The sequence below is a fragment of the Scyliorhinus torazame genome, chromosome 11 (genome assembly GCF_047496885.1).
Source record: "Scyliorhinus torazame isolate Kashiwa2021f chromosome 11, sScyTor2.1, whole genome shotgun sequence".
NCBI classification, from domain to species: domain Eukaryota; kingdom Metazoa; phylum Chordata; class Chondrichthyes; order Carcharhiniformes; family Scyliorhinidae; genus Scyliorhinus; species Scyliorhinus torazame.
The window spans coordinates 225,678,820-225,695,343 of record NC_092717.1 but is presented as its reverse complement, the minus strand read 5'-3'; the positions used below and the strand labels follow the sequence as shown (position 1 = coordinate 225,695,343).

Here is a 16,524-nt window from a genome sequence, read left to right as displayed (position 1 = left end):
GTATATATAAATGATTTGGAGGAAAATGGAACTGGTCTGATTAGTAACTTTGCAGATGACACAAAGGTTGTTGGAATTGCGGATAGCGATGAGGACTGTCGGAGGATACAGCAGGATTTAGATTGTTTGGAGACTTGGGCGGAGAGATGGCAGATGGAGTTTAATCCGGACAAATGTGAGGTAATGCATTTTGGAAGGTCTAATGCAGGTAGGGAATATACAGTGAATGGTAGAACCCTCAAGAGTATTGAAAGTCAAAGAGATCTAGGAGTACAGGTCCACAAGTCATTAAAAGGGGCAACACAGGTGGAGAAGGTAGTCAAGAAGGCATACGGCATGCTTGCCTTCATTGGCCGGGGCATTGAGTATAAGAATTGGCAAGTCATGTTGCAGCTGTATAGAATCTTAGTTAGGCCACACTTGGAGTATAGTGTTCAATTCTGGTCGCCACACTACCAGAAGGATGTGGAGGCTTTAGAGAGGGTGCAGAAGAGATTTACCAGAATGTTGCCTGGTATGGAGGGCATTAGCTATGAGGAGCGGTTGAATAAACTCGGTTTGTTCTCACTGGAATGAAGGAGGTTGAGGGGAGACCTGATAGAGGTATATAAAATTATGAGGGGCATAGACAGAGTGGATAGTCAGAGGCTTTTCCCCAGGGTAGAGGGGTCAATTACTAGGGGGCATAGGTTTAAGGTGAGAGGGGCAAGGTTTAGAGTAGATGTACGAGGCAAGTTTTTTACGCAGAGGGTAGTGTGTGCCTGGAATTCGCTACCGGAGGAGGTGGTGGAAGCAGGGACGATAGTGACATTTAAGGGGCATCTTGACCAATACATGAAAAGGATGGGAATAGAGGGATATGGACCCAGGAAGTGTAGGAGATTGTAGTTTAGTCGGGCAGCATGGTCGGCACGGGCTTGGAGGGCCGAAGGGCCTGTTCCTTTGCTGTACATTTCTTTGTTCTTTGTTAGGACCGAATAGGGATAAAAAAGGGGACTTGCACATGCAGGCAGGAGATGTATGGTGGTGTTAAATGAGTGATTTACATTTGTCTTTACAAAGGAAAAAATGCTACCCAGGCTGAGGTGATAAAGGTAACTGGCACACTAGAAAAAGTTAGAATTGAGAAGGAGGAGGTGTCAGAAAGACTATCATTACTTACGATTGAAAAGGTACCAGGACCGAATGAGATGCATCCAATAGTACTGAGGGAAGTGAGAATGGAAATTGCAGAGACATGAATGCTAATCTTCCAGACTTACTTAGACACAGGGATGGTAGCAGAGGACTGGAGAATGGCAAATGTTACACCTTTGTCCAAAAAGAGGTGGAAAGATAAAGCTGGCAACTTCAGACCAGTAAGTTTTATTTCAAGGGGGTGAAATTTCTGGAAACTATAGCTCGGGGCAAAATCAACAGTCACCTAGACAAGTGCAGGATAATTAAGGAAAACCAGCATGGATTCATTGAGAGAAAATCATGTTCAACTAACTTTCTGGGGGTTGGAGGACGTAACAGAGAAGGTTGATAAGGGCATCATTGCTGATATGGTGTATTTAGGTTTTCAAAAGACCTTTGATAGAATATCACATAACAGGGGCGTGATTCTCCGACCCCCCACCGGGGGCTGGCGTGAATCCCGCCCTCGCCGTGTCCCGAATTCTCCCCCACCAGAGATTCGGCGGGGGCGGGAATCGCGCCACGCCGGTCGGCGGCCCACACTCGGGGATTCTCCGGCCCGCGATGGGCCGAAGTCCCGCCGCTGTCAATCCTCTCCCGCCGGCATGGATTAAACCACCTTTTGAGCGGCGGGACAAGGCAGCGCGCGCGGGCAGGCTCCGGGGTCCTGGGTGTTAGACGTTTTAGTTGCTATGAAATGAAGAGTCTAAAGTTCTTGTTCCTTTTCACCAAACACCATTTATTTCACTTCCACAGCCTCTGCACAAAACTCTTAACAACACACCACCTGACAGAGGCCACCTGAAGCCCCTTTACATATCAGTGTCAATTAATGGATACTTAACATAAATGAGACAACTAATTGCAATGTCTCTTAACCCATTACTTAACAGTCTCCCTTTCCTTGGAGAAAAATAAAATTAGGTGAAAACAAAATTTCAAGAAACTCAAAAACACACACATGATGTCCTCCCCTTTTCTTTTTTTTTGTTTGGACGAGAAAGAAAAAAAAAACAGTCACAGAAACAAGCGCCCTTCATTAACAATATCCAAAAGTTTCTGTGAACTCGCCCCTCTTTTCGTAAAACAGTCTCACAGTTGATAGCTCCTGTCGACCCATTTAATTTTTGTTATTTCCCCTCTGTCCAACATCTGCTTCAAACTTGCGATGTCTATCCGTAACTTCTTTTCATTGACACTTTTTGTAGAGTGCACATTTTCCCACAGGGATTTATTGTCAATGTGACAGTCAATAGGTATATTACCCAAATCCCCTAATCCCAAAATTTCTGTCAATATCATACTTATATAAAAGGCCATATCCACCGCCTCTACAAGGCTTAACGTCTCAGCAGCCAAAGTGCTTTTTACCACTCTCCTTATTTTCTTTGTTTCCCACACAAGTGGGCAACATTTACCATTGTTCCCCAAAAGGAAAATTATAAAACCTCCTGCGCTTGAAACCCTATCACATAAATTTACGTAGGACGCATCACTATAAACTATGAGTTTCAAGTGCTTAAGGTCACCTAAAACCAGGAACTTCAAAACACACTCCTGCATTTTTAGTTTGGCCAATGCTTTATTTGCTCTTATTATGCCTTCCACTTTGGGATCATTAATTTTTGTCCTCAACTCTAAGACATCAAAACTCACATCCGGTCTAGTCTGTCTACCTAACCAGTTCAGTTGCCCAATTATACTTCGTAGTTGCTCTTTATCTATCTTTGAAACCATTGGTCTTTTTGTGAAACTCGGCCACGACTAATTGCTATTGGGGTAATGCTTTTCAAATAAGATTGCTGCCGTAAAGTTGCGCCTAATTTAGTATGTCCAATTTCCAGTCCAATATATTTAAATGCACCGGAAGCCTGACTTCCAACCCTGAATTCTTTCCTCAAACCAGAGATTACAATCGCTTCAAAATCACTAGTCCCACCCCACAAATAATCATCGACATGCATCATAAAAATGCCAGAAAGATTTCCTTTATAGTGCCAGTAAAGCATTGCAGGATCTGCTTTCAACTGGCAACAGCCTAACTTTAACAAAACTGACCTGACCGAAAAATACCAGACTCTAGATGCATCATTTAATCCATATACACATTTGTTCAACTTCCAGAGTACCCTTTCTGTGTTAGCTGCTTCTTTAGGAGGACGGAGAAAAATGTCTCTCTGGAGCTGATGCCCCTGCAAAAAGACAGCTTTTATATCTATAGATTTGCATTCCCATGCCTTTGTGGCTAATAGAGCCAAGAAGATCTTTAAAATAACCTTTCCTGCTGTAGGTGAATCTACCCTTAAATCCTGATCTTCTAAGTTTTCTTCAAATCCCCTTGCCACGAGCCTGGCCTTTGCCTTATAAATTCCATCCGGAAGAACCTTTTCCATGCAAATCCATCTGTGGGATAGAGCTCTTTGTCCCCTATCCGGTACTTCCGTGTATACCCCAAATTCACTCCAACTATGCAATTCTTGCTGTTGAGCTTCTTTAATAACTTTTTCATCTAATTTATTTGAAGCCACCAAAATCTCACGTGCATGTGGGCTTCTACTCCCATTAGTATTCGTAGTCTTACTCATGTTCCGAGATCTTGACAAACTACGTCCCCTCTCCCGCCTGGTATCTCGTTTTGTACTGCTGCTGCTTGATCTTTCCCTTCTGCTGTGGGATGTCCTTTCAATAGTTCTCGACCTTTTCCTGCGGACCTGTTCACTATCCGATGTACTATCTGAACTGGCACTGCGTTTCTGTGCCCTCCATTTTTGAACTTTGTTTTCCCAATCTGTTGTCTTGACTCCTTCCCCTGAATGCTGTACATTCAACCAATGTTTATACTTTCCAGTGGCCTTCCCTGCTCTACTAATAACAGTTGCATCCTTCCATTGACTAGACCCTTCAGGCAAGTATGTCACTTTTGTACCAACATTTGGCAGTTGCCCTTTTGGAAAAATGGCCTGTTTTAATTCACCAGAAGTGTTGTGTTCCTCCACAGAAACCCTGTCTATATATGTTAATTGGCCCTCATAGTTCTGTAACACATGCGTACCAGATGACTCTGGTTCCTCGTCATGTCTGTCTGCTCTGTCTAAATTTGAAAATTTGTAATCTGTACCCATTATCCTTGATGAATGGACCCTAACAGTTTGATTACCATGTTGCAAAATAATTGTTTTGCCATCTATGCCTATGATCTTCCCTGGGCCTTTCCATTCATTAGAATTGTCTCTCTTATAGTATACCATGCCTCCTTGCTGAAAAACGGCATCTGAAGGCCGTACGTTATGTCTTAAAGCTCTGCGAATTATTTCAGAGACTTCTGCTTCCAAAAAAGCGTTTCTACTGCTATGTAATGCATTTAAATGTTCAGCAAAACCAGAGCTAATTGTAGTCCCCTCCCAAGCTGGAGGCTGGTCATCCAAAATGGATGGAATTTTAGGATTTCTACCAAACACTAATTGATAAGAACTATAGCCCCCAACCATCTGCAATGAATTATTTGCATGTACTGCCCATGCTAAAGCTGAATTTAGCCTGCAATTTGGTCGATCTGCCAATATTTTCCAAAGCATGTCATCGATGACAGCATGATTTCTTTCACAGGCACCATTACTAAATGGGCTTTCTGTAGCCGTATTCATAACTCTGATATTCATGTTTACTCACATATCCCTAAACTCATAATTAGCAAATTCTCCCCCATTGTCCGTAAGGAATTTTGCCGGTGGACCCATTCCTGTCCCTATCCATTTTTCCACGATTTGATCCAGAATTACTCTCTTTTCTTTACTTTGTACAATCGTTGATTGACTAAATCTGGTTGCTAAATCTACAAAATGCAAAATAAATATATTATTTGCTTTATCCCAGATCTTAAGGTCCATGGCCACAATGTCGTTAAAATCCCTGGCCAAAGGTAGGGTTACTATCGGTCATGCTGGTGTCCTTCTGTACTTCCTACAAACTTCACAGCGGTCACTAACCTGTTCTATCTGTTTAGTATAGTCGTCATCCCTTACCCCTGCATCGTTTAATAAATTTTTCAGCCTCCGAGGAGACGGATGTGCAAATTGCCTATGCAGTTTTAATACCACAAGCTTTTTATCAGCTAAAGTCCCATTTTCAACTGCCATTAACACATCCTTAACCACTCTACTTGAAAAATTATTTGTCAGTGATGGAATACAATAGTGTCGCCACTGTGTAAATTGTAAGTCTACCGCCTTTCCAAAAACTGTTGCCTTATCCTGTTCCATATCCAGTTTCATGTGTGCTTTCTTCATTGATGGTCTGCTCAGAAGCAAAGATATCTCACTTGATACAACATCCGTGCTAATGAAATGATTCACTCCAACAATATTGCAAGGAATCCCCACTCTTTTCAGCGTCTTCAGAGTATTATCATCCCCAAACCTGAAACTTGTGGAACTTTCAAATTCCTTAACCTTGTTACTATTTTCAGCATTCAAAGAGTCCAGGTAACATTTTAACCAGTCAATTCCACACACAGTAGATGTGCAGCCACTGTCCAATACAGCACAGTTGAAGGATTCTGCAACCAACACCCTCATTACCGGCGTAAAACTGCTTGTCAATAGGACAATGCCTTCTTTCTGGTCACTATCTTTTTCCTCTTCTGACTCTTCCGTGTCATGTGTCGCTTCATACACTCTATCATAACGAGTTGGACAGTTGAAAGCATAATGGTATCGGGAGTCACATCAAAAACATCGATTTATCATGCCCCGTGCATTTCTGGGGTTCATCTTCCGATTGTAGGTTCTAACTGGGTTTCTGTCTTCATAATTTCCTTGTCTCGGTCTCCGTCTATAGTCTTGAGCCCTGTTCGTAGCCATACGAGTTCGCCATCCTGTTACTAGTGTATCTTCCATATTCTGCCTTATTGCAGGCTGACCTATTTGGGTCATCAGAGCCATCGGAATCGAATGTTTCCCCAGAAACTTTTGCAAAGCTTTTGTCATCTGTTCGAATAAGGTATCCTTATCAGTAAACTTGAACTCCTGTCAAAACCAGGAGCCTATCCATGTTGCTCACTCTAGCACAGTCAAGTAATTTAAAGGCCAACACAGACTGTGGAAATTCCAGGTTGTGTTTCTGCAGCCTTTTATATAGTCTTCCAAATTGAATTATATAGTCTTCAATGGAGATTTCCTCCATTTTCCGGTACTTATCAAAATCCGACCATGCTTCATACGCACTTAACAAGTCATCTTTCTTATAAATATTATCCATATAATGTAATAAAGTCTCCAGACCTTCTTCTGAGTCTAACTCTTCCAATTCCAGCTCAGAAAGCACTTTGTTTCAGATTTTACTGCCATATGGTCGAGAAAGAGCCAATGCCATACCTTGTTTTCTCTTTCCCAAAGCAGTTACTTTAGTCCACATAACTACTGCACTTCTCCATTGGTCGTACAATTCCCTTTCAGAAAATAAGGGAGGATAGTCATATCCAGCCATCTTTATCCTGGGTTCAGCCATGTATCTTCTTTTTTTTTTCCTTCTCACTCACTCCTTGGTTTGATCAGGAAAAATTGTATCTTTCAAACCTTCACATTTATTTCACTTCCACAGCCTCTGCACAAAACTCTTAACAACACACCACCTGCCAGAGGCCACCTGAAGCCCCTTTACATATCAGTGTCAATTAATGGATACTTAACATAAATGAGACAACTAATTGCAATGTCTCTTAACCCATTACTTAACTCTGGGGGGGGAATGGGGTGATCTGGCCCCAGGGGGTGCTCCCACGGTGGCATGGCCCGCGATCGGGGCCTACCAATCCGCAGGCGGGCCTGTGCCATGGGGGCACTCTTTTTCTTCTGCCTTCGCCATGGTCTTCACTATGGCGGAGGCGGAAGAGACCCCCTCCCCTGCACATGCGCGGGGATGACGTCAGCAGCCGCTGACGCTCCCGTGCATGCGTCGCCCGCCGAAGGCCTTTCGGCGCTGGCTGGCGTGACGCCAAAGGCCTTTCCCGCCTGCCGGCGGAGCGGAATCCACTCCGGCGCGGGCCTAGCCCCTCAAGGTGAGGGCTTGGCCCCTAAAGGTGCGGAGACTGCCGCACCTTTGGGGCGGCCCGACGCCGGAATGGTTCCCGCCACTCCACTACGCCGGAATCCCCCGCCCCGCCGGTTAGGGGAGAATCGCACCCCTGACCTCTGAACAAAATTCTAGCTCATGGAATAAAAGGGAAAGTAGGCACAAGAAATTGGCTGAGCAACAGGAAACAAAGAGTAGTGAAAAATAGCTTTTTTATAAGATTGGAAGAGAGTTTGTCGTTGAGTTCCCCAGGACTCACTGTTGGGACCTTAGATATTTCTGATATATATATTAAGACCTAAACTTTGATGTTCAGGGTATGGTTTCAAAATTTGCACATGATACCAAGATTGGAAATGTCAGTTGTGATGAGAATACTCTTGAACTTCAAAACGACACAGACATGTTGGTGAATTGGGAAGACAAGTGGCCAACGAAGTTCAATGCAGAGAAATGTGAGGTCATTCATTTTGGCAGGACGGACATGGGGAGATAATAAAAATAAAGGGAGAAACTCTAAGCGAGGTGCAGGAACAGAGCGACCTTGGTGTAAATGTACATAAGTCATTGAAAGTGCCAGGACACGTTGAGAGAGCAGTTAATAAATCATAAAGTATCTTAGACTTTATTAATAGGAGCATTGAGTACAAGAGCAAGGAGTTCATGTTGGCCTTGTCTTCGACACTAGTTGGGCCTCATCCACAGTACTGCGTCCAGTTCTGGGCGTTTTACTTGAGGAATGAAGTGAAGGCATTGGAAAGAGTACCAGAGGACACAGATTCAAAATAATTGGCGAAAGGGGTAAAAGTGATGTGAGGAATAATTTTTCAACCATTTTCTCAGCAAGAAAAGAGTTAGAGGAAGATTCAATTGAGGTATTTGAAAGAGAATTGGATTGCTCTCTGAAAAGAAAGAACGTGCAAGATTGCAGGAATAAGGCAGGAGTATGGGTCTAGTTAGAAAGCTCTTTCATTGAACCGGTGCAGACTTCATGGGCCACATGGCCTCCTTCTTCACTGTAAATATTCTTGATTTTGTGAAAATAACTTGCGTTTAATCCCAGCGTAATATCTGCATCTTTAAAATGCGCAAGGCTGATTGAAGTGTATTTCTTCTGCAGGTTTCTCTGTTGAATTACGTTTTCTTAATTTCTTGGGCCTTTGCTTTGCCTTATGTAAAGTTACGTCCATTGGCGTCAAGTGCCTGCACAGTCATGACCTGTATAATCATTGTGTGTAAAATGTTATACCAACTATCTTCTGTTGAGCCTTCAAACTATTCTTCTAACTGCACAGTGAGTATATAATTTATATCAGTTTCCACTTATGTTCCAATGATTTCATTGCAAATATGATTTTATAATTGAAAATATTATTTCTATATGGCCTGATGTATGTATATCTCCCTCACATATTTTATTTGAAATGGACTCTTGAAAGCAGTGGGCTGGATTCTCCGATTCTCAGACTATGTCCCGACGCCGGCGTGGGAACAGTGACCTTTTACGACCGAAAATTCGGCATTTGGCTCGGGGCTGCCAATGCGGCCTGGAGAATTGCCGGGTCCGTGGCCGCGCCTGTGCACGGCGGCCTGCAGCAGCCGTGCCATGTGCGTGGACCCGGCCTGCAAAATAGCGTCCCCCTTTTGGTCAGCTTGTGACCCCCGGACCACCCCAACAGCGCCCCCAACCCCCCTCCAAAGTTCCCCCTGCCCGCGGATCGGCCTCCCCCGACTCTGGCAGCGCTGGACTGAGTCCGCAGCCGCCACGCCGAGTTCCCGACAGGTAAGACCAGTGATCTTCAAAGTCGGGGGCGTGTCCCGCGGGTGGGTCGTGGGCGTGTGTTGGGAGGGCCGCAGAGCCGTCCATCGCAGCGCTCTTTTAACTATGCCGGCTGCGAGCGGCCTTTTCACCATATAGAAAAAATGCGGCCACACTGTGCGTGCGTGCCCACTCGTCGGTGCGCACGCGCAGAGTTTTGCGCATGCGCACCGATGAGCGGGCACGCATGCGCAGTGTGGCCGCATTTTCTTTTATTTGGTAAAAAGGCCGCTCACAGCCGGCATAGTTAAAAGCCGGCTGCTGCTCGGCCTGCCCGGTTCGGAAGTGCTCGGTTCTTATGAACGAAGCTAAGGCTGAGTTCCCGCCCGGTGACTCGCACCATCGGACCCACCCGCAGAGATCCAGTACCATGGACTCTACCTCGGAACTCGCCTGTATCTACAGCGCGCTCACCCTGCATGACGACAAGCTCACCGTCACCGAAGACAAACTAAATGCCCTGATTAAAACAGCTGGTGTGACATTGAACCTTTCTGGCTGAGTCTGTTTGCCAAGGCATTGGCTAATATTGACGTCAATAGTCTGATCTGCTGGTAGCAGTGCCCCAGTTGCTGCAGCAGTTGTTTCCGCCGCTGCTCCTGTTGCTGCTGAAGAGAAAAAGGAAGAGAAGAATCTGAAGAGTCTGACAATGACATGGGCTTTGGTCTCCTTGATAAAACATGACGTGCAACAACATTGTTACAATTTGCAAAAAATAAATAAAAATTGAATTAAAAAGCCGGCTGCTGCGGCTGAAGACCGCGAATTTGTGCAATCAGAGACGCAGAAGATTTGAAAAAAAATTCTATGTAATCTTCCTGCCTGAGGGAGGCAGAGAGCAGGTCACGGTCCCCGAACTTCGCCATCACGTGCTTTGGGTGCGATTCCTCCATTTTGTCAGCAGCAAACAAGGTAAGAGAAAATGGTGGGTCGTGAAGGCCAGCCGGCGTGTGTCCCAAAGGTCGGCCGGCGTGGGTCCCGTAGGTTGGCCGGCGTGGGTCCCGAAGGTCGGCTGGCGTAGGTCCCGAAGGTTGGCCAGTTGCTAAAAATGTGTCCCCGGAAAAAAGTCTGAAAAACACTGGTAAGATCGTGAGAGACCCACGCTGTCGGGAACCTGGCCGGTCGGGGGCGGAGCATCGGGGGGTGGGCTTCAGGCAAAGTCTTGAGGCCGTCGATACGGCGCGCGGCGTACTCCTAGAGTACGCTGCTTTGGAGGGGGCGGAGCATCGTGAAACCGGCACCGCCCCCAATTTTGTAGGAAACGGGGATTCTCCGGCCAATTGCCGAACACGATTCCGGCATCAGCGACCAGAGAATCCCCCCCACCATTTTTAAGATAATATAGAGTAACAAACACTGATTACTACTGTTCTCACATTGGGTGAGATTTTCTTGGAAATCATCAAAGTCCGATGGCAGGTGGGGAAGGTGGCATTGAGCCCATCGACGACAGCGGTGGCGTCTCCCACTATAGAGTGTGAAACTGAGTTTCATGTACAGGCTGGAATACTGTATCGCTGGTGGGGCTGCCTCTGATTCACCCACCATGCCTTCATCTCAGCCCTGCAATAATCTGGGCACCACAATTAAAGACCACTCCAGTGCACAGCAGCCATACTGCTCAGGTCACCGGGAAGTGATGGCTGCCAAGAAATCCACCTCTGAGATTTTGGACGCCTATGTGAACAATCTGCGTGTGCTGTAGAGGCCAGCCATGATGTGCTGTACCCGCGCTCAGGAATAAAACCAGCTGGCAAGGTGACAAATCCATAATGGGAAGTGGTGTCAGCAATGATCTGCACTAATGCCCTGTAGAAGAGGACATCCATTCAGTGCAGGAAGAGGATAAATCATCTCCTTCATTCTGCCAGGATAAATCACTCTTTTCATCACTTTTCATCACATCTCAGCTTGCACATCTATCACACATTCACAGGTATTTCACTCAGTGCCAGCTCAAGAGACACCACCACTCGCTCTCCCACACACATTTTCATCTCTAATGCGGGTCGTATCCTCATCACCACTTATCATCCACACATGCAAGGCATCCTTATCATCTGCCCTGTCATACGTCCTGCTTTCATTCGCTCCATCTGTCTTTTTACATAGAACATACAGTACAGAAGGAGGCCATTCGGCCCATCGAGTCTGCACCGACCCACATTAATCCCTCACTTCCACCTTATCCCCGCAACCCAATAACCCCTCCCAACCCTTATGGACACTACGGGTAATTTAGCATGGCCAATCCACCTAACCTGCACGTCTTTGGACTGTGGGAGGAAACCGGAGCACCCGGAGGAAACCCACGCGGACACGGGGAACGTGCAAACTCCGCACAGACAGTGACCCAGCAGGGAATCGAACCTGGGACCCTGGCGCTGTGAAGCCACAGTGCTAATCACTTGTGCTACCGTGCTACCGTTCATGCCGGAAAGGTTGGCTCACAACAGGAAGGAGAGATCCAAGACTGACAGATGGATGCCTGAGCTGAAGGTCCTCATGAACCTTGAGGACAGAGCCATCCAGCTGGCCGGGGAGGACGTAAACTGCTCCTGTGCTGATAGTGAGGTCAGTGGCGATCAATAATTGAGGAGCCAGCACTGCAAAATACATAAACAACAATACTGAGAGCCATGTCTCCTGTTTCTCAGGCCCCCGCCATGCACTAATGAACTCTCCTTTCTTTCATAGACACATCTGGGAAGTAGCTGAGGGATTCCACCAGCCTGGTCCTCGAAGTCACCCCTTACAGCAGCAAAGAGGATGGATTTACAGACCCAGATATAGAACTGTCACAGTGCTCACCCACACTCCCCACCAGTACAGGGATACACACCCTGGTGGGACCTCATTCTGGAAGAACATTTTGGAATATGTCTGTCTTATGTCTGAGGTGATTGTGCCAACACTCCAGCACAATGAACAGCGAGTAAAAATCCAGCTGGTCCCTCAGCCTGATTTTTCATAGAATTTACAGTGCAGAAGGAGGCCATTCGGCCCATCGAGTCTGCACCGGCTCTTGGAAAGAGCACCCCACCCAAGGTCAACACCTCCACCCCATCCCCATAATCCAGCAACCCCACCCAACACCCCCCACCCAACACGAAGGGCAATTTTGGACACTAAGGGCAATTTATCATGGCCAATCCACCTAACCTGCACATCTTTGGACTGTGGGAGGAAACAGGAGCACCCGGAGGAAACCCACGCACACATGGGGAGGATGTGCAGACTCCGCACAGATAATGACCCAAGCCGGAATCGAACCTGGGACCCTGGAGCTGTGAAGCAATTGTGCTATCCACAATGCTACCGTGCTGCCCTGATGTGCACCATGGTTGCCAAATCGCCTGAAAAATCACTGCGATCAACTGGAGGAGTTAGAAAAGTAGAAGATCACAGCACAGAAAAATATCTTTCAACTTTGTGCTGACTCTTTGTTAGAACAATCCAAACCCAATTTCCCTATATTCCTCACCGTCCTCTACTTCATTTGTAATTGCTTTTCTTCCCTTAAGCTATGCAATGAGTCTGGAAATTTAAGTTTATGAAGCTGTCACTTTATTTTCCTATTTTCTTGAGTAGAACATTTTGGAATATGGATATATTTGTGTTCTGTAAGATATTAAGCAGAATTTTAACTGCCAAATAGGGGTGGATTTGGCTGCTGGAGGGAAGGGGGTGTCATTAAATTCACAAAAAGGGACGGATGGTCAGGAACTCAACATGAACCCATCCACTTTGGGTTTGGGCCAGCTGGGTAAATTATTATAATATTCAAACAGCCAATTTTGCTTTAATTTAACGCAGCATTGAGGCTTTAATAGCCAGATTGTAAATTTCCCAGCTTCTCCACAACTCATCAGGATCAACCTGACAAGTGCACAGTGGGTAGTGTCCCTTCAGTGAAATTGACAGTTTGAGAAACCTGCAAACAGCAAAACTGAATATCTACTGTCTTGCTTAGGTGAGAGGCTTTTGGCCCCAAGACTTCTGAAAGTGTGCTCTTTGACGATTTGCCACACCATCTCCCTGCCCTCTCTGATTGGCAGAGAACATGAAAGCAGGATGCTAATGACACCATTGAGTTAAAGAGCCATGGCAAAGCCCACTTCCCCACTGCTGGCCGTCTCCAGTTGAAATTCTCTCTATTCAGCATTTTAGTATCCGGTTGTGCACTGGTCATTTTAAAAACTTTTTTAATAGAATGGTATTTTTATGCTAGTTATCATTAGTCATTAAAATCAGTCAACTATTTCCATTTAAAGGGAAAATAATTGGAAATTGACACATTTAGTACTATTAATTATTTATATATGTAATATTCCAAGTAACATACTTTAACATTTAATTCTTCAGTTACTACTCAATGAAACAAATGTAGAGGAAAATGCAAAATTGAAAAAATCTGTGCTTTACGCAAACCCAGTTGATCCAGCAAATTGGATTGGACTAAGAAAATCTTCTCCCCTTCTGGTATACCTCAAGGTATGAATTTACTACAAATTGCCTAACTGAATTGTTTTATGTTCCAGCATTTATTGAAGAAAACAAAAGGATAAAGGAATTAATTTGAATTTGAAATCAGCATAGAAATTATGCCTCAGGTGGACCATGATCCTTCAGCATTGATTTATGCACAGCATGGTCTACATTAAAACAAACGACTGCTTGCATTATTGAGTCAAAATGTGCATATCAACACCTGAAAAATACTTTAAAAATAGTAGATAAATGCAAAATTTATTAATGATCAGTGAGAGTGATGATTGTTGCATTAAATGTTTGTGATCAAGCCCTGACTTTTCAAATTTAGCTCAGGTTTACAAAGGATACTGATGTGGAATATTTATATCATGTTGCCATGCTATTTACAACAAACATTGTAAGTCCCAGAAATTGATACACTGGCATTGATCAGTGTCAGATAACAATTTAACCATTTGGCATTTACCACTGAAAGATTCTCCTCGGTCTACTCAGTTTAAGGCTATTGTTCATGATTTCCAGCTTTTTCTGTTTTTATTTCAGATTTCCAGCATCCATGTTATTTTTGCTTTTGTGTTAATATATACTCCTAATAATATGCTTGTTTATTTGAACTGAAAACAATTAAATTATCAAATAAATTGACTTAAGAAAGAAGGAATTTAGTGTTTTCTGAGATTATTCATTACATTATGCTACTGCTGTTGAGGAGGGTTTAAACTAATGTGGCGGGGGATGGGAACCAATGCAGGAAGTTGGAGGGAAGTAAAATGGGTAAGGGGGAAAGTGTAAGGCACGGAAGCCATAGTCAAAAATCTAAAGGGCCACAATACAGGGTACAGTGAGTGAGGAAAGAGTGAAAAGGGAGGTGGCCAATGCAGAATTGAGGGTGTTGTACCTAAATGCGCGCAGTATACGGAACAAGGTAAATGAGCTTGTTGCGCACATTGAAGTTGGCTGGTACGATGTTGTGGGCATCACAGAGACGTGGCTGCAACAGGATCAGGGTTGGGATCTAAATATCCAAGGATATATGTCCTATCGAAAGGACAGGCAGATGGGCAAAGGGTCCAGGGTTGCTTTGTTAGTAAGGAATGAAGTTAAATCGATAGCAAGGAGCGATATAGGATCAGAAGTCCCATTGGGCAGACGCAGCATGGGTTCATAAAGGGCAGGTCGTGCCTAACTAATTTAGTGGAATTTTTTGGGATATTATCAGTGCGGTAGATAACGGGGAGCCAATGGATGTGGTATATCTGGATTTCCAGAAAGCCTTTGACAAGGTGCCACACAAAAGGTTGCTGCATAAGATAAAGATGCATGGCATTGAGGGGAAAGTAGTGGCATGGATAGAGGATTGGTTAATAGAAAGCAAAGAGTGAGGATTAATGGGTGTTTCTCTGATTGGCAATCAGTAGCTAGTGGTGTCCCTCAGGGATTAGTGTTGGGCCCACAACTGTTCACAATTTACATAGATGATTTGGAGTTGGGGACCAAGGGCAATGTGTCCAAGTTTGCAGACGACATTAAGATAAGTGGTAAAGCAAAAGGTGCAGAGGATACTGGAAGTCTGCAGAGGGATTTGGATAAGCTAAGTGAATGGGCTAGGGTCTGGCAGATGGAATACAATGTTGACAAATGTGAGGTTATCCATTTTGGTAGGAATAACAGCAAAAGGGATTATTATTTAAATGATAAAATATTAAAACATGCTGCTGTGCAGAGAGACCTGGGTGTGCTAGTGCAAGAGTCGCAAAAAGTTGGTTTACAGGTGCAACAGGTGATTAAGAAGGCAAATGGAATGCTGTCCTTCATTGCTAGAGGGATGGAGTTTAAGACTAGGGAGGTTATGCTGCAATTGTATAAGGTGTTAGTGAGGCCACACCTGGAGTATTGTGTTCAGTTTTGGTCTCTTCACTTGAGAAAGGACGTACTGGCCTGGAGGGTGTGCAGAGGAGATTCACTAGGTTAATCCCAGAGCTGAAGGGGTTGGATTACGAGGAGAGGTTGAGTAGACTGGGACTGTACTCATTGGAATTTAGAAGGACGAGGGGGGATCTTACAGAAACATATAAAATTATGAAGGGAATAGATAGGATAGATGCGGGCAGGTTGTTTCCACTGGTGGGTGAAAGCAGAACTAGGGGGCATAGCCTCAAAATAAGGGGAAGTAGATTTAGGACTGAGTTTAGGAGGAACTTCTTCACCCAAAGGGTTGTGAATCTATGGAATTCCTTGCCCAGTGAAGCAGTAGAGGCTCCTTCATTAAATGTTTTTAAGATAAAGATAGATAGTTTTTTGAAGAATAAAGGGATTAAGGGTTATGGTGTTCGGGCCGGAAAGTGGAGCTGAGTCCACAAAAGATCAGCCATGATCTCATTGAATGGTGGAGCAGGCTCGAGGGACCAGGTGGCCTACTCCTGCTTCTAGTTCTTATGTTCTAAGTCATAAAATCTCTGTGGGTAGAGGTGAGGAATTGCAAAGGTAAAAAGACCCTATTGGGAGTTATGTACAGGCCCCCTAGCAGTAGTCAGGATGTGGGGCAGAAAATAAATCAGGAGATAGCATGTAAAAAAGGCAATATTACAATAATCATGTGGGACTTCAATATGCAGGTGGACTGGGAAAATCAGGTTGATAGTCGATCTCAAGAAATTGAATTTGTGGAATGTCTAAGAGATGGTTTTTTGGAGCGGCTCGTGACAGAGCCGACGAGGGAACAGGCAGTTCTGGATTTGGTGATGTGTAATGAGGCAGAATTGATTAGGGAAATTAAGGGGAAGGAACCCTTAGGGAGCAGTGACCACAATATGATAGAATTTACCCTACAGTTCGAAAGGGAGAAGCTGCAATCAAATGTAACGGTATTACAATTAAATAAGGGTAACGACAAAGACATGAGGGAGGTGCTGGCCAGAGTTGATTGGAAAAGGAGCCTAGCAGAGAAGACAGTAGAACAGCAA

At 44.7% G+C, this 16,524-nt stretch overlaps 1 protein-coding gene across 5 annotated transcripts in view; it reads left to right on the top strand.

Annotated features, from left to right (window-relative positions):
* LOC140385819 (piezo-type mechanosensitive ion channel component 2-like) overlaps positions 1–16,524 on the top strand; it is a 1,561,269-nt gene that overhangs the window by 1,194,281 nt on the left and 350,464 nt on the right. For all 5 annotated transcript variants that reach the window (XM_072468377.1, XM_072468380.1, XM_072468378.1 and 2 more), the window contains exons 20-21: positions 8,369–8,542; positions 13,433–13,561. In XM_072468377.1, the coding sequence (XP_072324478.1) occupies positions 8,369–8,542; positions 13,433–13,561 (303 nt within the window). The remainder of the gene's footprint in view (positions 1–8,368; positions 8,543–13,432; positions 13,562–16,524) is intronic.